The 26,361-nt window shown below is 40.7% G+C and overlaps 2 protein-coding genes across 4 annotated transcripts in view; both read right to left on the reverse strand.

Annotated features, from left to right (window-relative positions):
- The window catches only part of LOC118592055 (ATP-binding cassette sub-family G member 3-like), a 63,045-nt gene extending 37,983 nt beyond the window's left edge, over positions 1 to 25,062 (reverse strand). Inside the window, exons 1-7 of one of the 3 annotated variants that reach the window (XM_036200653.1) lie at positions 25,008 to 25,062; positions 24,673 to 24,820; positions 8,881 to 9,097; positions 6,713 to 6,772; positions 5,965 to 6,079; positions 5,281 to 5,433; positions 2,178 to 2,314 (exon numbers count right to left, since the gene is read on the reverse strand). In XM_036200653.1, coding sequence (XP_036056546.1) covers positions 2,178 to 2,314; positions 5,281 to 5,433; positions 5,965 to 6,079; positions 6,713 to 6,772; positions 8,881 to 8,978 — 563 coding nt within the window. In that variant the 5' untranslated portion in view covers positions 8,979 to 9,097; positions 24,673 to 24,820; positions 25,008 to 25,062. Of the gene's footprint in view, positions 1 to 2,177; positions 2,315 to 5,280; positions 5,434 to 5,964; positions 6,080 to 6,712; positions 6,773 to 8,880; positions 9,098 to 24,672; positions 24,917 to 25,007 lie in introns of those variants that run through there. The other 2 variants (XM_036200652.1, XM_036200654.1) reach the window with 2 other exon arrangements.
- The window catches only part of LOC118591913 (ATP-binding cassette sub-family G member 3-like), a 145,538-nt gene that overhangs the window by 46,588 nt on the left and 72,589 nt on the right, over positions 1 to 26,361 (reverse strand). The window lies entirely within an intron of this gene.

Consider the following 26,361-nt stretch of genomic DNA (forward strand, 5'->3'; position numbering starts at 1 on the left):
GTGGAAGGAGAAAGTCATCTCCTTGAGTTGTCCTCTAACCACTACAGGTATGTTACACATGTACACACACACACACACACACACACACACACACACACACACACACCCCAGACTCAATTTAAAAATGTTAAAAAGTTATTCCACCCCTAGGAGGCACGTCCAGGGGTGTTGGAGAACAGGGGGAACACAGCAGATCAGGGCCTGAGTCTGCTCCAGAACCCTGGAGAAACCACACTCAGGATGACCCCTACAATGCACTAAGACTAGCAATGGCGTGAGACACAGGGATGGAGAGAAGCGTTCCACAGTGGAAAATGAGCAAGAACTTAATCTTAGAGTATCCTGAAGCACACAGGAGAGGGGACAGACAAGGAAGGTGGTGACACCTGGGGAGTCTATAGACTAGAAGGTGACAAGGCCCCAGGTGTTGACTTCCTCTCTGGGAAGGTGCAATGATGGATGATGTTGGTTCTTGGAGGGACAGGCAGGAGAGTTTAGGGTGATGGACTGTGATGTCAGAACAAAACAAAGAACAAGGGGAAGGAAGGACAGACAGAGAGTGCAGTAAAGTTCAACAGCCAGGAGCCCAGGTCATGGGAATGGGACAGTCCTTCTATGGTTCTTGGGGTTATTCAGTCAATGTGAAACTCTTACTAATTTTTAAAATGTAAAAATTTAACCCTTACTCTTTTTTCTATGTTTCTCTAGCTGAAGTTAACTCCAGTCCTGCCCATGCCCACAGCCACACAGACCCAAATAAACACACAGACACTTATATTACTTATAAACTGTATAGCCATAGCAGGCTTCTTGCTGTCTAGTTCTTATATCTTAAATCAACCCATTTCTCTTAATCTATAAGTTGCCATGTGGCTTGTGGCTCACTGGTACTTTACATCTTACTTCTCATGGCAACGTCTGGCAGCGTCTCCTGACTCAGATTTCCACTTCCCCAAATTCTCCACTCTGCTTGTCCTGCCCATACTTCCTAACTGTCTACTGGCCAATAAGCATTTTATTTATCGACCAATCAAAGCAACATATTCACAGCATACAGAACATCCCACAGCACATTTCAACCACAGACTTCTTTCTTGAGAGAAGAAATGCCATTTCTTTTATTTCACTCTTCTCCAGGTTCAAGACACAGACCTTAGGAATCATTCCCTCAGCCATCACATCCAGGCCTAATCTCAGAGATAATGCTATTTATTCCAACTTCAAATCACCTCAGAACCAACCATTTTCTAGCTAAGAAACCCCCACATCTCAGCCCCCTGCTGACATCTTTACATCCCCATGATGCAACTGCACAGCCTTCTCTATGGTGCATGTTCTACTCTAAAGTCAGAAGCCTTCCCATATGCCCTGCCATTGAAACCTTAGTCCTTACAGTGGCTCAGGTGGTCCAGGCAATCTACAGTCAATCCAACCAACCTGCCTTACCTCAACTGTGAATGTGAAGAGCTGAATTATGTCCTTCTAAAGACTCATTTGTGGAAGACTTCACATCTAAGAACTGACAGTGTGGTTATAATTGGAGACAGAGTCTTTTAAAAGGTGATTAAGTTTAAATGAAATTGCTAGTATGTTCTAATGTAACTGGTGTCCATTTAAGGGATAAGGGAATAGACACATGAAGAGGAAGGAGACACCATCCTCAATTCAGTGACCGAGGCCTCAGGAGACACAGCCTGCGGATACATTAATATCTGGCTTCCAGGATCGAGAACTGTAAGAAATAAAACTGATGTCAAGTCACCAAGTCTGTCTTTAGCAGTGCACTAGCAACCTTCCATCCCTTCAGGCCACTGAGTTCTTGTCAACTAGGTCTATTTAATGTTCCAGGCACATCAAACATGCTTTGCTTCAGAACAAATGCATTTTTCCTACACATAGCACTCTGTTCAGATCTCGCCCATTCACATCCAGCTCACTTGTCACATGCTTGCAGGTTATGAGAACATTTATTTAAAGCAGTGCTCCACCTTCACCACCACCATCTTTCCCTATGCTCTTATCTCATTGTTCTTGATGTATGTTCCTTGTTAATGGAAGTTTCCCTCTAATAAACAAGGAAGAAATTCTGATGCTTACTTCTGAATCTCCTGCACCAAAAATACACACAAGTGACCAGGTATTAAGGAAATAAAACTTAATATTCCTTCAGCACTTACCTTCTCAGGACCGAGATGATATCAGTCATAGTGATCAAGTCTAAGCCAGTGGTGGGATCATCCAAGAACAGAATGGGATGCTCGGTGATCACCTCCATTGCTATACTGGTCCTTTTCCTGAGCTCCTTAGATCTAGGCTAAAGCACCAATGACCATCATTATCAACAAGAACATGCACAGTCATTGTCATTTGGTGAACTACACTGTTCTAGCAATAAAAGGTTTTGTCATGTCTTTATCCTAAGGAGCAAAAAATATGGACCCCTGGGAGAAGAAGGACTTTTCTCTTTTACCAAGTGAGTAGAAAGAAGCTCAGGTCAGACTTGACACGAAGCCCATGATAATGACAGTTACTGTTTGTTCTTTATCAAGTCACATGTTCTAAGATAATGAGTTATCACACACCAAGACTGGCACAGGGAGATCTCTGTTGAAGGAACGAGGAAGACAGGATAGAAAAAAAATGGATTATCTCTAGTAATTTAGTAGTAATTTAACACCTTCCTAATACACACAGGACACACACAAGTAAGGTACTCTACACAACACACACAGGCATGTGAACACACAAGTGTATACGCACACACTATCATTTTGATAGTTAAGAATAGAGTTTATAGGTAAGCAGATGTCCTTATTTTTATAGATGAAAAGTAATTAAGTACTCAGGAGGAAGATACTCCCTAATGTTCTTTTAAAATGCTGCAGTGAGAAACAGCTTTAGTGAGTATGCTGTTGTAAACACTCATGCACCCAGGAGCTGGTATTAGCAGTGTACTATTGTGCTGGCTATACAACAGTCAAACTTTTACAGAAACCACATATTGCCTCTACATTTCTTAAATAAAAATCTTACGAAAGTCTGAAGAGAAGTCTAGGCAGGGGCAAAGCCACATAAGCCTGAACCCTGGGTTCAATCCTTGGAACTCACATATAAAGCTATATGCAGTGGAATGCATCCATAATTCCATCAAGATGTAATTACAGTGAGATTGGAGGTGGATCAGGAGCATTGGGCAAGTGTGAAGGCCATCAGCAGAATGAGACAGACCCTGCCTTATAAACAAGGAAAGAAGAGAGAATGGACCCCTGACAAAGATATACGATGACTTCATGTATGTACTATAGCATTCATGTGGCCACACACATGCGCTCACACACATACAAACACACATTCATGCACACATGAATGCATGCATACACACATATACCTTTTTAAAAGCAATCATAAAAAGTATAGTGAAATTCTTGCAGTATATTATATTTCATAACTTCAAGAAGTTAATAAATATCTTCATATGTTGCCACTAAAAAAACAACTTAGGGCAATGACTAATTATTTTTGAAAACAGAACTAGGGATAGAACTTTATTGTAGACATAAAACTATGTAAATAAACATAGCCAAAGGAAACAAAATTCCATCACTCAGGAAAAAAGAAACATGGTAAATGTGAGCTTTTCTATTATTCTTTCCAATGAGATGAACATCTCATAAACGACTGTGGAGAAGTATTGAGGGAATCAAGAGCCAGTACCTTCCTCTTCCTCACTTCCTCTAAGGAGAAGCCTCCATAGGAGTTAATCCATGAGAATTGTATTCTGGGGAGCTCATTTCCATCCATACCACCAAATGTCTGCTCAGCAGACATCTATGTATAATCTTCTCAATGAGTTGATGTCACTGTGATTGACAGGATGGATTGGAAGACACAAGAAGATAGAAACAACCCTGATGTTGAAAAACATTAGGCATGTAATAAATTAAATGCTGATCAAGTTCTGTAAACAATGTAATCATAAACATTTGGGGATGGCAAATGGTTATAGACCTGATAGGCTGAGGATATAAAGACTTTATTCATTTTGATAGTTAAGAATGGAATTGTTAAAGATTAAGAATAATGAAGTATTCAGGAATGAAGTCCTTTAAAATATGTTAGTAAGAAACTAGTTAGATGAGACATAGTTAGCTGTGAAGTTCACCACTTATCTATTACCCTCCTGATCCTACACAAATCCTCATAGGAGTCACCAGGTCCACTCTGTTGCTCTTGCTCAAGTTTCTATCATTGAAAACTAACACAGGAGCTGGGAACAAATATTGACAGAAGATAGGAAAGGAGGTAGCAGGGACAAAAGGCTATCCTAGGTTTCCATCCAGTTACAAAGATAAAATGATCTTGAAAAAGTAAACAAGGGGTGAAAGGTTTATTTCAGCATAAAATTTAAAAGTAGAGTCAACCATTGCAGGGTAGTCCAGGCAGGAAGCTGGTGCAGCTGATTACACCCAGTCAAGAGCACAGAGAGGATGAATGCATGCAAGCCTGTCAGTGTTCAACTCACTTTCCACATTCTCATGACACCCAGGACCCAAACCCAAAGAATGATGCTGCCTGGGTGGGCTGGGTCTTTCCACATCGCTTAACTCAATCAAGACAGTCACCTACAGAAATGCCCACAAGCCAACTGACTAAAATCCTCATTGAGACTCTCTTCTAGATGATTCCAGGTGGCTCCAGACTGTGTCAAGGTGACAGTTAACACTAGCCACCACAGACAGGATGGGACAAAACACAGAAAGGCTACAGAAAATAACAAGCACTGAACAAGTCAGAAGGAAATGATAAAGAGACCAAGTACAACCCTGGAGGGAATGAATGCAGAATGAATCACAGAGCCAGAGTCCTCATCCCACGTCATATGTCAGTCCAGAAAACACTCTGAAACAAGAAAGGGACAAGTCCTCGGGGAGGTGACAATAAACAGAAGAAAGCACTTGCCAGATTCTCCATGAGTCAAGAGTTTAAGGCTGAGGAAGAGGAGGCTCATGTGAGGAAACTTGGAAATGGCCATGTGAGGAACACTTTTCCCTCCTGGATCACATTCCATTCCCAGGTTTAACAATTATAAGAAGGCTTCCCAGCTCAATCTCCACTGTACATCACATAGCCAGTCACTTATTCATTAATACAGAGAGCAAAACCTGGACCACATCCATTACAGGAAACTCCTGACTGAGGGTCATGCTGTCAACACAGGGATTTTTTTTTTTTTTTTTTTTTTTTTGGCTCTGAGAATTTCAAGATTCTTCTTCACATTACCTTGACATTTGCCACGTTTTCCAGATGCAGAAGTTCAAGGACCTCATCAATTCGCCTTCTTCTTTCATCTCCTGTTACACTCACTGGGAGTCGAAGAGCTGCTGAGAACTCTACATTGTCTCTCACAGTCACCGTGTGCATCACCATGTCATTCTTAAGGTTAAATAGTATTTCAATTAAATATAGTTATCACTAAGACAAGCATGCTGACAGATGTGACCTAAACCTCATATAAACCACACACAATGTAACACTCCACTGAAAGACAAGCTTTCAGTGTTACTAATCTCAAGTCCGGAGCCTGAAGCTATCATTTCACGCCCCTCTCCCATCTGCCTTCCCTGAGATTTAGGTGATGGCACCTGCAATTATTCGCAGAAAACAACTTCTACGCAGTGGAGAAAGATGAAGGAAGGGCACTATCAGACACCAGCAGTCTTTGTAGAATTAAACCACAGCTGCAGTTACTAACACTCTTCCTCAGCTGTCAGACTCCAAGCCCTCCCCATCTTCCTACTTAATACTGCCAGCCTCAGGCCAATGGGTCACTAGAAAAGCTGGGGTAGAGAAAGTTGGGCCTGTATTCTGTCATATAATTAATTGGAAACACACAAATCTATAAGCTGAGCATCTACCCATACAGAAGCAGGGGAAGTCTAAAATTACAAACCCACCAACACTTACTCGTGGTACATAACCAGAAGTACATTTGAAATTAGCAGGCCGAGGGTTCCCATTTATCAAAATATCTCCTGATAATCCACGTGGATCTTTCCTTGCAGCTAAGACATCTAGTAACCTACAACGGGATATATATGTTGTGTAGTTTACTTTCTCCCTTCAACAAAAGCTATCACCTGTTAGCTACTCAGAATAAATATTCTGCATATTGTAAGTTTAACTGAAACCACAAACACACACACACACACACACACACACACACACACACACACACACACACACACGCTGTTTTCTGTTCATTATCTGCTCTAATACAGACTAGAATTATGAATGCAAGACATTATCCACATGACCGTCCCTCTCTGCAATCTGACCTTAGGGGTTCAAACTGGTAATGTGCTGCTGTATTTTGAGAATTAGGCCTAGTGATGATTTCTTGTTCCCAGAAAAATGTGCTTCAGCTTTCTAATTTTAATACTATATCCCCCACATTAAATAATAATGTGACCTGATACCGTATACAATCACTCTATCATTTCCTATCAGTAATTTGGACCTAGTAAGACTTTCTGTTTTGGTAGAAAATTGAATGTACCCTTTTGCATATTATCCACAGCACATCGGACCAGACTCTCTCTCTCTCTCTCTCTCTCTCTCTCTCTCTCTCTCTCTCTCTCTCTCTCTCTCTCTCACACACACACACACACACACACACACACACACACACACACACACACACGTATATACTCACCAAGATCTGCTCCCATCTTCAGGTCCCATGATGGCATTGAGGCCAGGTCTCATGATGCCACTGTAAACACAAAATTATATTGGTTGATTTTCTATTTTAAAGAAGGTTATATTAGCTTAGTATCTACAGTGAATATTCTATTGAAAATGGATTGGATTGTACACACATAATAAGTACAAACTCATAGAAAATGTTTAAATATTAATAGAGGTCTATTATTTATGAAAGATGTTTAATGCTAGCAGGGACTCATCACAAATGTGCCTCAGATATCACAAATCCTTTTTGTTTATTATTTAAATGAGGTCTCTTTTTAAAACATGGTACATCTAAGTTCAGTGTTCCTTGAAGCAAGCAGCAAGTTCTCATGAAGACTCTATTACACATATGGCCTTTATATGTCAAGTATACAACAGTTTCTTGTTCATGTTTGATGATGAGTATCTTCATATAGCCCTGCTTGCTGCCTCATAAACCTCATCACAACACACCAATGATTCATGGGATATCAGCAGCAGTGTCATTACTATTAAGATATGATCAAACCAAAATCAATGCATCTTAAATAGAAATTCAAAAACTAGACAGAAGCTCTCCAGAGGACAGGAGAACATTGCCTAGTTTAACATTAAAAAAACAAAACAAAACAAATCACCACCTTAATCAAAATAGGAAAACTAAATACAACCCACAGAATGATGACTTCCTTTCCTGATAAAGTGATTAGAATACTCTCACTTTAGAATTGGGAGACACCCCTCAAGTACAGAGCATTCTTCATTGATGTATAGGTACAGCACAAACACAAGGTATATCAGAAAACTGATTGATTCACAGCAGTGAATATCCAGATTGAAAAGGGCATATTCTCATAGAAAACTTAGCTACGTCCCCATTTCTTATTTCAATCCAGACAACTTGTCAGTCCTTTGACCTGCCCATCCCCCTCTTAGTAAGAAAATGGTGGAAGTTCTGGTGGAGGAGCAGAAATGACCAGTGCCCTAGAACACAGGCCATGGGTGGGGTTGGAAGGAAGAGTCCATACAGACTGAGCGGGGAATCATGGTGTGTGTGCTCTGTTCTCAGAATCTGGTCAGAAGCACGCCTTCTCTATGTTATGGAACAACGTGTGGAACATTGGTTTTAGCTCTTTTTAGCTCTTAATGAATTTTGAGCAAATACTCGAGGACCTGACCTCCTGCTGTTGGGACTTCCTCATTGCTTCTGTCTCATCACTTGTAACTGACCCTGTCAGAAACCCTCAGTTCAGTTTGGGGAGAGGATGTGGATATAGGTGTGTACACAATTCTTTTATATATTCAAAATTCAAAAAATATATAGCTATTATATTTTCAATATATCCTCCTCATACTTTGATTTTAATAGTGTCTTTGATATTATGTTTTAATTCCTAATTTTATGGAATTAAAATCATTTCTCAGGGTGTTTTTTGTGTGTAATATGTCTAAGGAATTGTCAAGTTTGTTTGTGTTTTCAAAGAACCAACTTTTTGTGTCATTAATCCAATAAGTTGTTCTTGTAGTCTCCATCTTATTAATTTCACTGTGATCATGAACCTATCTGTATGTATGACAAGCTGAGGCTGGGGGATGGTTCAATGGGTGAATCACTTGCTGTGTGATGGGGAGGACCTAAGTTAAACATCCAGAATTCACATGACCTTGGGTGCAGTAGTGGGCACCTGTAACACCATGCTCTATGGAGAGATGGGAGACAGAGGCAGGAGAATCACAGGATTTTTCAGGCTGCTTGCCTGGCACACCCAGCAGTGAACAGTTAGAGACTCTGTCTGCAACATGGTAGAAGGTGAAGACCAGTATCAGGGTTGTCCTGTGATGGCCTTGTGCCACAGATGTGTCATAGCATCCTCACATCGCACATGTGAACACATACACACTCATACACTTATACACACATGTAAACAGATAGAAATACATACACTTACACACATATATAAACAGATATACACACATACACTTATACACATATATAAACATATATATATATACATGTACACACATACACTTAAACATACAGTAAACAGATATATACACTGAACACACACAAATACACACACAGCTTATTGATAATAGACAACTTGTTGAAAAGTTATAAAATATACTGATATCTTTAGCTCATGCACATACTTGATATTAGATAGTCTTTCTTTCACCTCTGTTGTTTTACAAAATGGAAAACCACTCTGCACTGTCTCTCGATAGCTGATGCTATGAAAACTCAACATAGCCTCCCCAGTCAATGTGCTCAGGTCACTGGTGTCCAGGAAGGTCACTGGGATTTCCTTCTATCATTGGGGTTGCAAAAGGGTCATTATTGGAAGATATCTCCAGAGGTTCTTCCCTCCTATAGAAGGAACAGCAATAGTGAGTTGATGGTCTACACACACACATCATTATTACACAGCACAGCACACTTTAGGATTGTTTTAGACTGTACAGTCATAGGCACATTCCTTCCTGGTGAATAATCAGTCCATATGGCTGTGATTACCTAAGGATACAATGAGAAGTAAATACTAAGAAACAAATGAGCCCTAATGAACAGAGTATAAATGTTATTCATAATTCATAAAGGAAGAAGTGGAAAGATGAGGTGGCAGATTTGTCTTACTTTGAAAGCATATTATGATATTATATAAATTCATAGGTAGAATACAAGACCACCATTACCTGTAGTGGGTAGGCATTCCAGCCTTGACCTGGAAGTTCCAACCCCCATTGAGGCTTTGGTAATGGTCACGCCTACAAGGCAGGGCTGAGAGAGGACGATGAAGACCCAGGATCAAAAGGAGAGGCCTCTCTTGGTTCCAAGACCCTGAACGCTGTAGGTAGACCAAGCAGACTGCCGGCCTGCGTCATACCTTTCCCAGACCCTGTTACCTATCCCTTCATTTGTAAGCCACTAAATAAACCTCCCTTTAACTATGTGGAGTGGCCTTAATAATTTCACCAAAAATTACCACATCTCCTCTGTGTGTGCGTGTGTGCACATGAACAGGTGTGCAGACATATGGACTTGTGGAAGATAAAATCACATAGAAGATACACCTGCAGAGAGAGCTATTCTGGAATAGGGTGGCCAACAAATACTCAGTTGGCTCAAGGCACAGTGTCAGTTCAAGATACAGAGATAGTTCAAGGGCAGATTGCTCCAAAGCACAGAGCTGACTCCAGGCATAAGGGGTCTGAACAAATGGGAGCTCAAGTGAGCCACTTCACTTATGGCTGGTCATGGTGAGAAGAAGTCCTGGGGGCAGAGTTGAGAGTCTGTTGCCTTGTATCTAGTGGTGCACACATCAGGTGGCCTGATGATGGCTCAGCGGGTATGATCCAAGTGAGGGCCTGACAGCACTCATTGCTCTGGGGTTCTGGACATGCACACAAGCTTGGTTTCTTAGAGAAGATCTTCAAATCATGGGCCTATGTGTTCCTAGTTTGAAACGTTTATAGGTAGAAATAATTTGTTTGTATTAATAAGTTATTTATCAACTTATGTTCACTGTCTGTGCTGGGCACATGTACACATAAGGTAGGAAGTCATTTTTCCCTCTGCATTTCCTTTCAAAATGAAGCAAACCACTGCAGTATATAATGGAGTCACCCAGGGCAAGGCACACTCTGAAAACTACTGTCCTATACAATACAAAGGAACACAGACAGGCACAGCCCAAGTTCTGCATGCTCCATCTCTCACAGTGCTAGAACCAGGAGCTTCTATTCTCTGAGCTTGAGCTGCAGTGGGGTTCCAAAATCATCAAGTACATGTCATGGTACCCTGGGATGCACTAGTTGGTAGGCAGCCATGAGGAACAGTAGTGCGGGAGGGAGTGACTGACAGACACACTCTTAGATCAGGCTGTGGAGGCATGGGGACGGGCAGCCCTGCCTCCTGTACTGGGCATGACATGGCTCCTGTGGATGACTGCTGGGCCTGAGAGTGCAGAGCAGGTGGCTGGAAGATTCTTTGGTTTGGGAAACTGCCTCAAGCTGCAATTTGTGTGCAGCAGACAGGGGCTGAGAACTCAGAACCCCAGTGAAAGAATGACGCAGTTTCCACAGATTCTTCCTTATGGCATGGTGGTTTGCTGCTAGAATGGATCTGAAAACGCTCAGGCACACAGCTTGGCTCCCCAGGATGCTCTCCATTGCAGAACTTCATTCTCTGTTCAACCCAACTTCCCCCAAAGCCTTCAGAAGACATGCATGGCTTTGTTTAGACAAAGCCACAAACGGAAGTCATGACCTCTGGGACTTGCAGTTGCAAAGAATATACAAAGTGAATGATGTTCTGTACTTAAGGCACCTGGGTACTGTGTACAGCACCAGCTGGGAAGGCAGCAGCAGAGAGAGACGGGACACACCAAGTATGACCCCGATGCCCCAGACCTGCAAATTCTATGAGAGCATCAGGAGAGAGGCTTGTCCAAGTCTCTGTCTTCCAGCTATTAAAATATTGCGTGTTCTTTTCATATAGCACATTACTTTTAACACTTAAAGAAGTTTTTAATCTTTAAAAAATCCTTGTCTTGTGTTTACTTGCCGTTGTTGACTATGAAGGAGGGTCTCCTTGGATGGTTCAGACTTGCCACGAATTTATGATCCTCCTACCTACCTTCCAAGTATCAGGACGGTAGGCCTGCAGTTTACCTGTTTTATTTACATGTTTTTAACTATGTAACCATATTGTTTTTAATCTCTCGCTCTTTTCTCTTCTGCTCCTTTTCTTTTTTCTAACCCTTCTTTCTACATGTCCTTTATTCAACTATTCCGTTATTGTTGTTTTACTTTTATTAGTTTCTAATTTTAACTTTATATAAAGTAGTTTTACCCATTACTTTCATTATGCCCATTATGATAACTATGAGGAAGTTGGCTCTGATATCATTGTTACTGAGGTTCATTTCTCCATCCTGACCAGTGCTGAGGACTAAGCTCTTAGCAGGTGAATTCTTACTGTGTGCATCCTCACATCAATGTGTAAAATATATTCACTCCACAGGTGCACTAACCACTACAAAAAACAAGGATGTGAGAAAACTAGGTTATACCACTTCCTCAAAAGATTATAAGTTGTTAGCAATTGAATCTAAACATACTCTATTAAGTAGAACGCTGGTGAAATCATTCAGATGGTTAACTTAGAAAGGATTGCAACTTCAAAAAGATAGACAACTGAAGGAAATAAGCAAAACAATATAGTATATTAGTAATGAATGAAGAGAAAATTTTTTGGTGGAAATTTTGGAAATGTTTACAGATTTTTTTTTTTTTAATTCGGGAGAAAGAACCAACAACAGACTAAATTAACTAAAAGATAAAAATACCAGGGCATCAAAGACAAGGTTAATGAATTACCACATTCATAGAGGAATAAAAAAAAAACCTTCTGATGATTTCTAGAACATGACAGACCAAACAGGAATGTTTTTCTTAGAATAGAATGCTGAAATAGAGACTAAAGACACAGAAAACCTGTTCATTGAAGCAATAGCCTGAAATACTCTGTAGCTATTGAAAGACTAGGATGTCCAGGTACAGATGGTAATTTAGACCATCATATAGATTGACCAGAAAATAATCTTGTTTTATTACACTCTCGGTAAAATTCAGTGAGCTCAGAACAAGAAAAGAATTCTGGAAGCTACTAAGAGAAAAGACATGTTACAAACTATTGAGTGAAACTATTAAGGCCACTCCATGTAGTTAAAAGGGAGGTTTATTTTGTAGGGTAACTTACAAATGAAGGGATAGGTTGTAGGGTCTGGCAAAGGTATGGCGCAGTCCGGTGGTGTTCTCTGGAGAACTCTGCTGAGTCCACCTCCAGCGTCCAGGGTCCCAGAACCAAGGGAGACCTCTCTTCTGGATCCTGGGTCTTCCACTTCCTCCCTCAGCCCCGCCTTGTGGGCGTGACCATTACCGAAACCTCAATGGGGGTTGGAACTTCCAGGCCAATGCTGGAATGGCTATCCACTACAACAAACAACGTACCTGATTGGCAAACCGGTCAGAACAACAGCACATTCCTTGACAGAAATGCCAACGGCCAGCGCCACTATGTATTTTGAGCACTCAGAGAAAAGAACTGACAACCAATGTGACTACAGCAAATTTGTCTTTATAAAGACCTTCAGGATGAACACAACTAAAGCAAATGCTGACCACTGAGGCTGCAGGAGGAAGACACTCACAGGAAAATAAAAACACAAAGGAAGAAGACAGAAAGCTACAATCCCAAGAGCTCAGGAGAAAATAACTCCTGCAGTTCTCAGGAAGCAGCAGTATTGACTCAGTAAGTGTGCTGGTTAGCTTTTTTATCAACTTGACCTATGCTGGAGTCATCTGGGAGGAAGAATCCTCAGTTGAGGAATTGTCTCCAGCGGATTGGCAAGTCTGTGGGGCATTTTCTTGATTGATGATTGATGTGGGAGGGTCTAGACCACTTTGGGGTCCTGGGATGATTAAGAAAGCAGGCTGAGCAAGCCTTGAAGAGCCACTAGTGAGCCATGTTCCTCCAGTGTCTCTGATTCAGTTCCTGCCTGAGTTTCTGCCTTGGCTTCCTTCAGGGATGGATTGTGATGTGGAAGTTTAAGCCAAATAAACCTCTTCCTCCCCAAATAGCTTTTGGTCATGATGTTTTATCACAGCATTAGAAAGCAAACTGCCAGTGAGTCAGCAAACTTCTAAGATGAGAGAACAAGAAAAGAACACACAGCAATTGAAGCCAAAATGGAAAATCAAAAGATAAAGAGAGACTGGCTAGATTATAGGATTTCATTCAATACAAATATTTCAACACACTGGGTGGTGGTGGCGGCAGCGGCCGTGCACGCCTTTAATCTCAGCACTCGAGAGGCAAACCCAGTGGGATCTCTGTGAGTTCGAGGCCAGCCTGGTCTACAGAGTGAGTTCTAAGAAAGGAACAAAGATACACAAACAAACCCTGTCTCAAAAAAAAAAAAAAAAAAATCAACACTAAGCTAAATACACCTGGTCTTAATTCTGGAGTAAAAGATGCACTCGGCAGGCTGAAATGAAAAGCAGAAAACAATAACCAACTGTTTATTGCAGCAAGAAACTCAACCAGCTGTCAATGTATATGGAGACTGAACGTGCAAGGATGGAAAACGGCATTTTAAGCAAACAGACTCCCAAAGCTATACTCCTACCTGACAAAGCAGATATCCAGCCAAAGTTAGGAAAAATAAAGATAACTACATATTAATAATTGGAGCAATCCACCACAAATTACTATAAATGTATATGTAATGAAAATCAGAATAGCAAACTCCATAAAAGAAACTCTACTAGACAAACGCAGCTGGATGAAATAATGATGGGTGACTTTGATTTCTTATTTGTAGTTTAATATTCTTTAATGTATACTTCTTAATGAGGGAAGTGATATCTGTGGATGAATGTTTGCTGTTCTGTGCTGTAAGCACTGATGCTTTCTCTTCAGTGTGTGTAGAGTACTCAATAGTCTGTCTCTGATCCAGAGCTTGGTCTAGACTTAGATTAGCCATCATAGAGGAAGTGTGTGTGTGTGTGTGTGTGTGTGTGTGTGTGTGTGTGTGTGTGTATTTGGATCTGTGGGTGTCTGTGTGTGTGAGTGTGTATGTATGTGTGTGTGTGTTATTATATGTTTTGCTTTTTCAATCTCTTTCCTTTTTACTATTATCTAGTTATGGTAAGAGTGGTTGTCTCTAGTGTAGTTATTTCAATGATTGGTACTACATCATTGGAGTTTATTTCTTTTTAAATTTATTTTATTATATTATGTGTATAAATGTTTGCCTCCATAAGTGTCTGCATATCACATGCTTCTCTGGTGCTTGTAGAGACAAAAAAAAAAAGATCTCAAGTCCCCCAGAATCAGATTCACAACAGTTGTGACCTGCCATGTGGGTGCTGAGAATTGAACCTTGTTCCTCTGGAAATGCAGCCAGTGTGCTGCACCATTTCTCTAGCTCATGGAGATTCCTTCTTCTTGTTAGTAATGTATATATTCTGTAATCTGTGGTTTGGAAAACAGTACTTAGTAAATTTAGGAGGCAGGTAGTTGCTTATGAAGTTGCTCTGACTGTTTCATGATAGTTGAATAAGGAAATTTCCACGTTTTGCTCTGTACCCTAGTGTGGGAATCCTAGCTATCCATGTGATGTGTGTACTGTTCATTTAGAGTTGTTCAGCACATATGACACGGCTTGAGTAAGCTCCCCCAGAAACCTGGAAGCTTAGAGGACCATGTACACCCTGGATTCTGCTACTTATCTGAGTGAATGATTGCTAAAATGAACAAAGCATGCTTCCTACACTGCCAGGGTTATGTTGGGATTAGGAAGACTAATGCTATCAGGCTGAGGATTCTGACCATGGGGCCCCAAACTTGGAGCTCATGAGAAGGGAATGGTTGTAGTGAAGCTTACTGTCTCCTTTTTCCTGTTGTGCCTTGATAGTCCCCACCCCAGACAGTTTTGCCATAAAATCTTCTAGAACATTCTGATTCTCATACGTAATAGGAAAATATTTCAAGTCCAGTGATATCTATGTTGATATTTTTCTATGCTTTAAGATTTGATGCCTCAGCATTTTACTAAGAAAAGTGCTCTTAAATAACATGAATGACTGGTCTCCTGGCCAGAGTGCCCCAGTCTCCAGGCCCTGGGCCTCAGGGCACATCCCATGTGCCTCCCCTTCCATCTCAGCCCCAGCAGCTGCTCAGCAGGTAGGACTCGTACAGTCATGCCACCCCACCAATGCCTTCACCCATTGGACTCTGTAATCTACAAGACACATCCCATCATACCAAACCTACCTAACCCACAGTCCTTCCCCTGGCCAAACATCTCCTGTGGCATCAGTGACCCCCACAGGCACAGACAACACTGCACCAATCAAAGGAAGAGCCCCAGCAGCAGCTCAGCAGTGGTACCTGGAGGCACAGGCACCACTTGCACCAATTAGAAGAAGAGCATCCCCTAGAGGAACAAGCACCACCCACATCAGCTGGAAGAGCAGGCACAGGTAAAGCCCACACCAGCCAGAAGAACTGGTCAACAGCTGAATCTAGGTACCCAAATGCACAAACATCAGCTGAGACAACCCTACTCGACCTGACAAACCTTTGGCCATTCAGGCCAAAAGACAATAAAGGAAACAGACAATAAAGGAACAAAAAACCCATCCAACAAAGACATCACAAAAATCAATACCTGTACCTATAATTACCCCAAACCCAGATGTGGAGACAGTGGTGTAAGAATGCATTCAACAACATAAAGAGCAATCTAGCACAACCAGAATCTAGTGGTTGTACAACAGCAAGACCTGAACATTCCAACTTAGAAGAAGCAGAAGAAAATGACCTTAAAAATAACTTTATGAAGATGATAGAGGCCCTTAAAAAGGAAATTAAAATTTTTCTTAAAGAAACTGAGGAAAAGACAAACAAAAAATTGGAATAAATCAATAAATCCCTTTAAAAAGCAAAGAAAAAAATCAAACCAGTGGAGGAAAAAGTTCAAGACTTGAAAAAAATTGAAATAAAGACAATAAAGAAAACACAAATTGAGGGAATTCTGGAAATGGAAATTCTGGGTAATTGAACAGGAACTACAGAGGCAAGCGTAACTGACAGAATGAAAGAGATGAAAGAGGGAATCTCAGGTGTTGAAGATACAATAGAGGAAATAGATCGGTCAAAGAAAATGTTAAATCCAACACAAAATCTTAACATAAAACATCCAGGAAATCTGGGACACCATGAAAAGACCAAACCTAAGAATAATAGGGACAGAAGAAGGAGAATATCAGGTCAAAGGCACAGAAAATATATGCAACAAAATAATAAAAGAAAACTTGCCCAACATGAAGGACATGCCTAAGAAGATAAAAGAAGCAAATAGACTGGACCCAAAAAACCCCTCACCATATAATAATCATAACACTCAACATACAGAATAAAGAAAGAATATTAAGAGCTGCAAAGGAAAAAGGCCAGGTAATATATAAAGGCAAACCTATCAGAATAACATCTGACTTCTCAATGGAGACTATGAAAGCTAGAAAATCCTGGACAGATGTTTTGCAGACACTAAGAGACCACGGATGCCAGCCCAGACTACTATACCCAACAAAACTTTCAATCACCATAAACAGAGAAAACAAGGTATTCCATGACAAAACCAGATTTAAACAATATCTATCCATAAATCCAGCACTACAGAAAGTACCAGTATGAAAACTCCAACCAAAGGAGGTTAGATGCATCCAGGAAAACACAGGCAATAGATAATCTCACACTAGCAGATCCCAAAGAAGGGAAACACACATACACTACCAACAACAACAAAACCAAAAACCAACAGGAATTAACAAGCACTGGTAGTTAATATCCCTTAATATCAATGGATTCAATTCATCTATAAAAAGACACAGGCCAATAGAATGGATATGAAAACAAGTTCTATCCTTCTGCTGCATACAAAAAAACATGCCTCAACTACACAGACAGACATTACCTCAGAGTAAACTGTTTTGAAAAGATTTTCCAATCAAATGCACATAAGAAACAAGCTGGTGTAGCTACCCTAATATCTAACAAAATAGACTTCAAATTAAAATCAATCAAAAGAGATGAAGGGCATTTCATATACATCACAGGAAAAAAATCCATCAAGATGAAATCTCAATTCTGAACATTTATGCTCCAAATAAAAGGGCACCCACATTTGTAAAAGAAACTTTACTAAAGCTGGCATCATGCATCAAACCCTACACACTAGTAGTGGGAGATTTCAACACCCCACTCTCACCAACAGACAGATCTGCCAGAGAGAAAACTAACAGAGAAATAAAGGAACTAACAATGTTATGACTCAAATGAATTTAACAGACATCTATAAATCATTCCACACAAACATAGAAAAATACACCTTCATCTCAGCACCCCATGGAACCTTCTCTAAAACTGACCACATACAAGGTCACAAAATAAATCTCAACAGATTAAAAAAGAATTGGAATAAACACCTGTATCTTATCAGATCACCATGGCTTAAAGTTAGATTTCAACAACAACAAAAATTGCCTACAAGCTCATAGAAACTGAAAAATGCACAACTGAATCACCACTGGGTCAAGGAAGAAATAAAGAAAGAAATTAAAGACTTCCTGGAATTCAATGAAAATGAAGACACATCATGCACAAACTTACGGGACACTATGAAAGCAGTGCTAAGAGGAGAGCACTAAATGCCCACATAAAAAATTTGGAGAAATCTCAGAGTAAGAAGCAAACTCACACAGGAGGAGTAGATGACAGGAAATAATCAAACTGAGGGCTAAAATCAATAAAACAGAAACAAAGAGAACAATACAAAGGATCAATGAAACCAAGAGTTGGTTCTTTGAGAAAATCAACAAGAAAGACAAACCCTTATCCAAACTAACAAAAGGCAGAGAGAGAATATCCAAATTAACAAAATCACAAACAAGAAGTGAGACATAAAAACAGACACCTAGAAAATCCAGAGAATCATCAGGTTATACTTCAAAAACCTATACTCCACAAAATTGGAAAATCTAAAAGAAACGGGTGATTTTCTGGATAGGTACCACATACCCATATTAAATCAAGACCAGATAAACAATTTAAATAGACTTATTACCCCTAAGGAAATAGAAGCAGTAATTAGAAGCCTCCCAAACAAAAAAAAAAAAAATTTCAGGGCCAGATGATTTGAGTGCAGAATTCTACCAGAATTCCAAAGAAGAGCTAATACTAACACTTGTCAACTTGTTCCACACAGTAGAAACAGAAGGAGCATTAACAAACTCTTTTTATGAGGCGATAGTTACCCTGATGCCCAAACCACACAAAGATGCAACAAACAAAGAGAATTACAAAGCAATCTCCCTCATGAACATTGATGTAAAAATAGTCAATAAAATATGGGCAAACCAAATCCAAGAAAACATTTAAAAAAATGCACGATGACCAAGTAGGATTCATTCCAGAAATGCAGTGATGGTTCAACATGTGAAAGTCTGTCAATGTAATCCATTATATAAACAAACTGAAGGAAAAAAGCCACATGATCATCTCATTAGATGCTGAAAAAGCCTTTGATGAAATCCAACACCACTTCATGATAAAGGTCTTGGAGAGATCAGGGATACAAGGAACATATCTAAACATAAGAAAGGCAATATATAGCAAGCCAACAGCCAACATCAAATTGAATAGAGAAATTCAAAGCAATTTGACTAAAATAAGGAACAAGACAAGGCTGTCCACTCTTCCCATATCTATTCAATATAGTATTAAAACTTCTAGCAAGAACACTACGAAAACAAAATGAGATCAGGGAATACAAATTGTAAAGGAAGAAGTCAAACTTTTGTTATTTGCAGATGATATGAGAGTATACATATGTGACCCCCAAAATTCTACCAGAGAATTCCTACAGCTGATAAAAACCTTCAGTAATGTGGCAGGATACAAGATTAACTCAAAAAAATTAGTAGCCCTTCTATATACAAATAATAATCAGGGCTAAGAAAGAAATCAGAGAAACACCACACTTTACAATAGCCACAAATAATATAAAATATCTTGGGGTAACTCTAACCAAACAAGTGAAAGACCTGTATGACAAGAACTTAAAGTCTTTGAAGAAAGAAACTGAAGAAGGTACCATAAAATAGGTAGATCTTCCATGCTCTTAGGTAGATAGGATTAACATAGTAAAAATGTCAATTTTACCAAAAACAATCAACAGAGTTCATGCAATCCCCATCAAAATCCCAACACAATTCTTCACAAACCTCAAAAGAAAAATACTCAGCTTCATATGGAAAAACAAAAAAACCCAGGATAGCTAAAACAATCCTATGCAATAAAGAAACTTCTAGAAGTATCACCATTCCCGACTTTCAGTTCTATTATAGAACTACAGAAATTTAAAAAAAAAAAAAAAAAGAGTATTGTGTTGGCATAAAAACAGACAGGTAGATCAATGGAATCAAATCAAAGGCACTGACATTAATCCACACACCGATGAACACCTGATTCTTGACAAAGAAGCCAAAATTGTCCAATGGTGTCTTTATTGTCCAATAAAGAAATCATCTTCAACAAATTGTTCTGGCATAACTGGATGTTGATATGTAGAAGAATTCAAGTAGATACATATCTATCATCATACACAAACCTCAAGTCCAGATGGGTCAAAGACCTCAACATAAATCCAGTTACACTGAACCTGACAGAAGAGAAAGTGGGAAATAGCCTTGAACATACTGGCACAGGAGACCATGTCCTGAATATAACACCAGTAGCACAGACCCTGAGATCAACAACTAATAAATGGGACCTCCTGAAACTGAAAAGCTCCCGTAAATCAAAGGACATGGTCAATAAGACAAAACAGCAACCTATAGAATGAGAAAAGATCTTCACCAACCCCACATCTGACAGAAACTCAAGAAACTAAAGACATCAAAATACCAAATAATCAAGTTTAAAAATGGAGTACATATCTAAATAGAGAATTCTCAAGAGAAAAATCTCAAATGGCCAAAAGACATTTAAGGAATTGCTCAACATCCTTAGTCATCACAGAAATAGAAATCAAAATGATTCTGAGATACCATCTTACACCTGTCAGAATGGCTATGATCAAAAACATTGAAGACAGCTTATGTTGGAGAGAATGTAGAGTAAGAGGTACACTCCTCCACTGCTGGTGGGGTGCAAGCTTGTGCAGCCACTTTGGAAAACAGTATGATGGTTTCTCTGAAAAATGAGAGCCAGTCTACCTCAAGACCCAGTGATACCATTCTTCAGCATAAACCCAGAAGAAACTCAGTCATGCCAGAAGGACACTTGCTCAAGTTTATAGCAGCATTATTTGTAATAGCCAGAACCTGGAAACAATCTAGATGCCACCCAACCAAAGAATGGATAAAGAAAATATGGTACATTTGCACAATTGAGTATCACTCAGCAGTTTTAAAAAAACTGACATCATGAAATTTGCAAGCAAATGGATGGAACTAGAAAAAAAAATCATCCTGGGTAAGGTAACCAAAACCCAGAAAAACAAACATGATATGAATTCATTCATAAGTGAATATTAGATGGGATATGAGGGAATGGGATGGTCCAGCTGGTGGAGAGACAGAGTGGGAGAGCAATGAAAGACAAATCTTGATAGAGGGAGCCATTAAGGGGTTAGGGAGAAGCATGGTGCCAGAGAATTTCCCAGGAATCCACAAAGATGACTCCTAGCAATAGTGGAGAAGGTGCCTGAACTGGCCTTCTCCTGTAATCAGATTGGTGACTACCCTAATTGTCATCATAGAACCTTCATCCAGTAACTGAAGGAAGCAGATGCAGAGATCCACAACCAAACCCTGGGCCAATTTCCAAGGAATCCAGTGAAAGAGAGGGAGGAGGGATTATATGAGCAAAAAGGGTCAAGATCATGATGAGGAAACCCACAGAGACAGCTGCCCCAAGATACTGTGAGCTCATGGACTCTGGACTGGCAGCTAGGGAGCCTGCCTGGTTTTCTGCAACAGTCTCTATCCATTGCAAAGAGACGTTACATTGATGGGAGGTAGACTACACTTATGGGTGTCAGTGGACTTCCACTTATGGGACTGACACTGTGGGTGTAAGGACAAATGTTTACAGGGTTTTTACAGATTATGCTGCTTTAGTAAATCAGAGGTTATAGGTTTTCCTCCAATAACTCTGGCTTCACTAGCACTGGTTTGATATCTAGGTTCCCAGTACCAAGCTCAGTTAGAGACTGCCTTAGTTAGGGTTTGTATTACTATGAAGAGACACCGTGACCATGGCAACTCTTATAAAGTAAAACATTTAATCGGGTGGCTCGGCATAGGAGAGGAGCTGTTGCTTAAGAGACGGGTTCCTGGCATAGCCAACAATCAAGCTACCAAACACTGTTCCAATGCCAGCCCCTGATCCAGCCATACCAACTATGGCAGCCCCAGCACCAATGAACTTGGCGGCTGTGTCAAAGTCTAAGGAAACAACACTGGTCTGGAATCCCCTCTGGCCACCTGGAGAGGGGAGCTGCTGCAGGAAGGCTGGTTAGATGAGGCCTCTGGTCTACTCAAGAAGGGGGCAGACACAGGCCTGATTAGACTCCTGGCACAGGAGCAGATCAGAACTGGAGAACCAAGCAGTGCCTTAGTGGTCTGCATTTTTCAATCTGCACTCCCATTCCCCTGAAGCCCCTGCTCAGCCCAAGGCACTCTCTCTGCTCAAGGTCCTAAATTCATTCTTGATTACAGCCCTGAACAAACCAGGAAGAGAAAGCTCACATCTGCACACAAACAGGCCACTGTGAGAATCCTACCAACAGCATTGTACTGAATAGGGAATAACTTAAGTTAGTTCCTCAAAATATAGGATACTACCAAGGGTCACCATTCTCTCAACTCTAATTTCATACAGGGATTGAATCTTCAGAGAAATAAGATGAGAGACAAGGAGAGAGAAAGAGAGAGAGAGGGAAGGAGGGAGGGAGGGAGAGAGGGAGAGAGAGAGAGAGAGAGAGAGAGAGAGAGAGAGAGAGAGAGAGAGAGAGAGAGAGAGAAGTCAAATTAACCCAATTGTGGATGAAATGTTTCTTTTTAAAATCCCACCGGACTCACAGAACACTTGCCTAGCATATGGAAGGCTCTGGATTTGATCCTCTGAATCACATACCAAGAAAAAAAACTCTGAAAACCATCCAGAGTCCAGCAATATGTCTCTATGAAAAGGGGACACAGTGGCATGCCTTTGAAATCCCCACACAGGGGAATCACCTGGATGCTGAAGGGTGAGATAACATGGAGGACCCAGCATGCAAGAAATATAGGAGAGATCGCCTCATAAGTTGGAAGAAAAGAACTGACTTTCAAGAGTTATCCTGTGATCTACACACACAGTGTAACACACACACACACACACACACATACACACACACACACACACACACACACACACACACACTGAAAAGACCTACAGAAGCTATGGAAAAGCATCTCTGGATTTAAATAAGCAGGTTATGTTAGGAAAATATGTTTGCACGCCTCTGAATATACCCATAGCCACAGAAGTGTGCACTACAAGTTGGTGAGGAGTATAATGTAAATCACGCTACAATAAAGCCATTCCTCAAGAGAAGAAGTGTGAAGTCAAAGTCATCTAGATTATTAATTTTTATTTCGCATCCTAAAGTGAGCTGGGCAGTAATCTTTGTGGAGAAAAAAATTTAGTTTTCTTTGTACCAACGTAGCGTGTGTGTGTGTGTGTGTGTGTGTGTGTGTTTGTGTGTGTAAGGTAGGCTTTCCAGTTCTTTAATTTCCATCTTAATCCTAATTAATTTCCTCATGCAGCTGATTCTGAGACTTCCTACTTCATACGGTTTTCAAATACAACCAAAATTAAATGAAAATAGTCAACAGACTATCTAGGGTGTCAGGAAAATTGCCCTGAGCTGATCATATAGCATGTTCAAATGCACTGAAACATCACATCGTGCTCCCAAAATATATGCAATGTGGCTATAAGATAAGTATTTACCAATACTTGAGGAACATGAAATTCACATAACCCATATAAAATCTTGGTTTGTCTTTAAGTAAGACCTGTTTGTTTATTAAGGTGTCTGTAACAGGGTAAGGAAAATGTCAACTAGAGTTTCCATTAGCATAGGCTCTGCTGCTGGAATTATGGGATGGTTCTAGGCTTAGCCTTCCTTTGAGTCTCTTCAACATCCCAGATTAACACACACAATAGATGTTTCCTCAAAGGCAAAGGCCAGGAGAAACTTCTCTGAAAAGCCACTGTTTCCCCTTCTTCTTCCTGAGTTATGAGACTGATGGGACCCTTCCTGTTATGGTCTCAAGAATTCAACTTAGGCTCTGCTCCTGCAGAGGAGCTGAGTTCCATTCCCAGCTCCCACATGGGGACTTCCAACCATCTGAAACTCCAGTTCCAGGGGATCCAGGGCCCTCTCTGGCCTCCAGGGGCACCAGGTATGCAAGTAGTGCACTTACATACATGAAATTAAAACACTCATACACATTAAATAAAAATTAATAAAGCACTTAAAATGTAATTCAATTCAGCTTTGAGTGCCTCTAAATGTATTGATGTCTATTCTGATGTTCTTTCTCCAACAGTTCTCCATTCTAGTTTGTATTTTATTTTCCTCTCATCCTTCCAAATGCTTCACAGATCCTTAGACACAGTTATGTGCAGAAAAGGTTCTGCATGTGTGTGCATTCTAACACAGGTTGATTGATGAGAATGCACTGTTGGAGAGGCCTGTGTTAACACCACAGGAACTGGACACATGGTATGTAAAACATATGTGATCCTATTAAATTGTCTGTGTTTCTAAAACTAGACCAGGGACTACATTTCTAGTGTTACACAAGAAAAGAAGATAGCATTATAGAAACACAGTCACTGAAAGGTTTACAATCTAGTTATTTTGGCATTTAATTTGTTCTATCTGTTCAAAGTTTTTCCAAACTATTTGAGTAAGAGTTGTAAGAAGTTGGTGACCATCTGTATAGCAAACTAGAGATTTTGGACAAATTTTAAATTATGAGATAAAGAAAAAGAATAAATTGTTCTGGTCCCTAAAGTACCAGTGTTAACAAATTTCTTTTACACTAACGGTTTTATCACTGCTTGATAAACCTTTACCCAGCCAACATCAACTTTATTTACCTTCACACATTTGGAAATCAGAGGTTGTACATCCTGAACCCGCTGCTGCCTGAACACCATACCCTCTTCAGACAGATGACATGAACAGTAGTCTGCATTTCACACTTGCACATGAAGCTGCAAAGGATTTCCCAGCCCTGTCTGCCCACACTCACCAGAGTCAGATGCAGGAGCCCAGTCTGCTTGTGCATGGGATGGGAGGAGGGCTGCAGCTCTGTCCTGAGGCTCTGGCTTCTGCCCCTCAGCTTCCTGGAGCCTCTGTGTCCTGGGCCACCTTTGCTGTCCTCCTTCAGGGGCCGCAACCTGGGCGGATCACAAACAGAGGACAGGAAGTAGCCCGCTAGGACCCCATGGGGTGGGGGCAGGGGGCGTCGGGAGGGGCGACGTAGGGGCGGGGCCTATGTAGGGTCCTGGGATTGGGGCGCCCCAGCTCACAGCAAGCTTAAGAGAGCTGGGCAGTCTGCATTGCGCCAAAGGGTCGGGCACACACCAGTACTGGAGGATGAAAAGTCAGCATCCAGAATCCAGAAGAGACAAAAAGAAAGTAAAGGTTTCAGGCTGGTCGGGTTTGGGGGCGGAGCGTGTTTAGCAGATGAGGGGAAAGAAGCAGGAGGCGAATATATGTTTAACACAGAAAGAGACAAACACGGGGGTCAGGACAGCCCAGGATGTGGCTTGTTAAGCGCCCAGGTTGTTAATGTAAATTGATTTATAGTTTCATTTTATATCTCAAGAAATCAATTGAGAAATAATTCACTGTTCACGATTGTAATCCCTATAACCGAGAGGTTGAGGCAGGAGGATTTGGGGTTTGGGTGCCTGATCTAAATATCAAACTCTATCCCTAAAGAACAAGATGAGAGGAGTGGGGCCTAAATGTAGACTGTGAACCTGCAGTCAGATGGCGCAGTGTGTGCAGTACAGGACACTTCATAGCCCACAAAGTTCAGTGTTGTAAGTCAGTTTCATGCTCTAATGGTCTCTGTAACATTCCAGCATGAATGGGGGAGGGTCACTCCCCCTCCCGCTGAGGAGCTACAGACAGTTGATGACTGCCAGGAGAGGGAAAGTCGGTGTTCTTCAGGACTGTGGTCCTTGGTATGGTGACTATCCAGGGCATGGTTCTATTCCGTGTGTACATGGGCGTCACTGACTGGACTCGGTGGTCATTGAAGGGGCGGGATAGGGATGGGGAGGAGACAGATAGGGAGGGAGAGAAACAGGAAGGGAAAGAGAGGATGGGGGAAGAAGTTCTTGGGAGGGAAAATTTGGAGTGAATTCTGTTTTAAGGTAGCAGTGGAGGGTGAGTGAGGATGAGTATGAATAAAACACATCCTATGTATGAAGTTCTCAAAATTGTTAAAGAATAAAAATTGTGAAAGTTTTTGATAGACTTAACTTTTATCAGAGTCCAAGATAAATACCCCATCTAAACAGCCTTCCTTCGGCAGGCATGTGACTTAAACACACAAACCTAAAACTTTCAAGGTAGGACCAACATCTGAGAGAGAATCTTGGTCTTCCTAGGACTGGATTACCTCACTTGGCATAAGGTTTTCAAATTCCATCCATTTTCCTACAAATTTCATTTTCTTTACAACTGAATAAAATTCTATTGCACACATTTACTGAAGTGACTAAGGCAAAGCCATCCTGTCCTGACTCCATTTTGATCATCTCAGACACTTCTCAGCCCTCTTCCCAACAACAGTGATATCTGCCTTGGAAACACATTTGGATTCCCAACACCACTGAGGTCCATATGAATTAACCAAAATAATCAGTGATATCTGAACTTAAACTAAAATAACCAAAGAAAGTATCAGTCAAAATGAATTCTCATG

This window comes from Onychomys torridus, chromosome 10 (assembly GCF_903995425.1).
Source record: "Onychomys torridus chromosome 10, mOncTor1.1, whole genome shotgun sequence".
Lineage (NCBI taxonomy): Eukaryota > Metazoa > Chordata > Mammalia > Rodentia > Cricetidae > Onychomys > Onychomys torridus.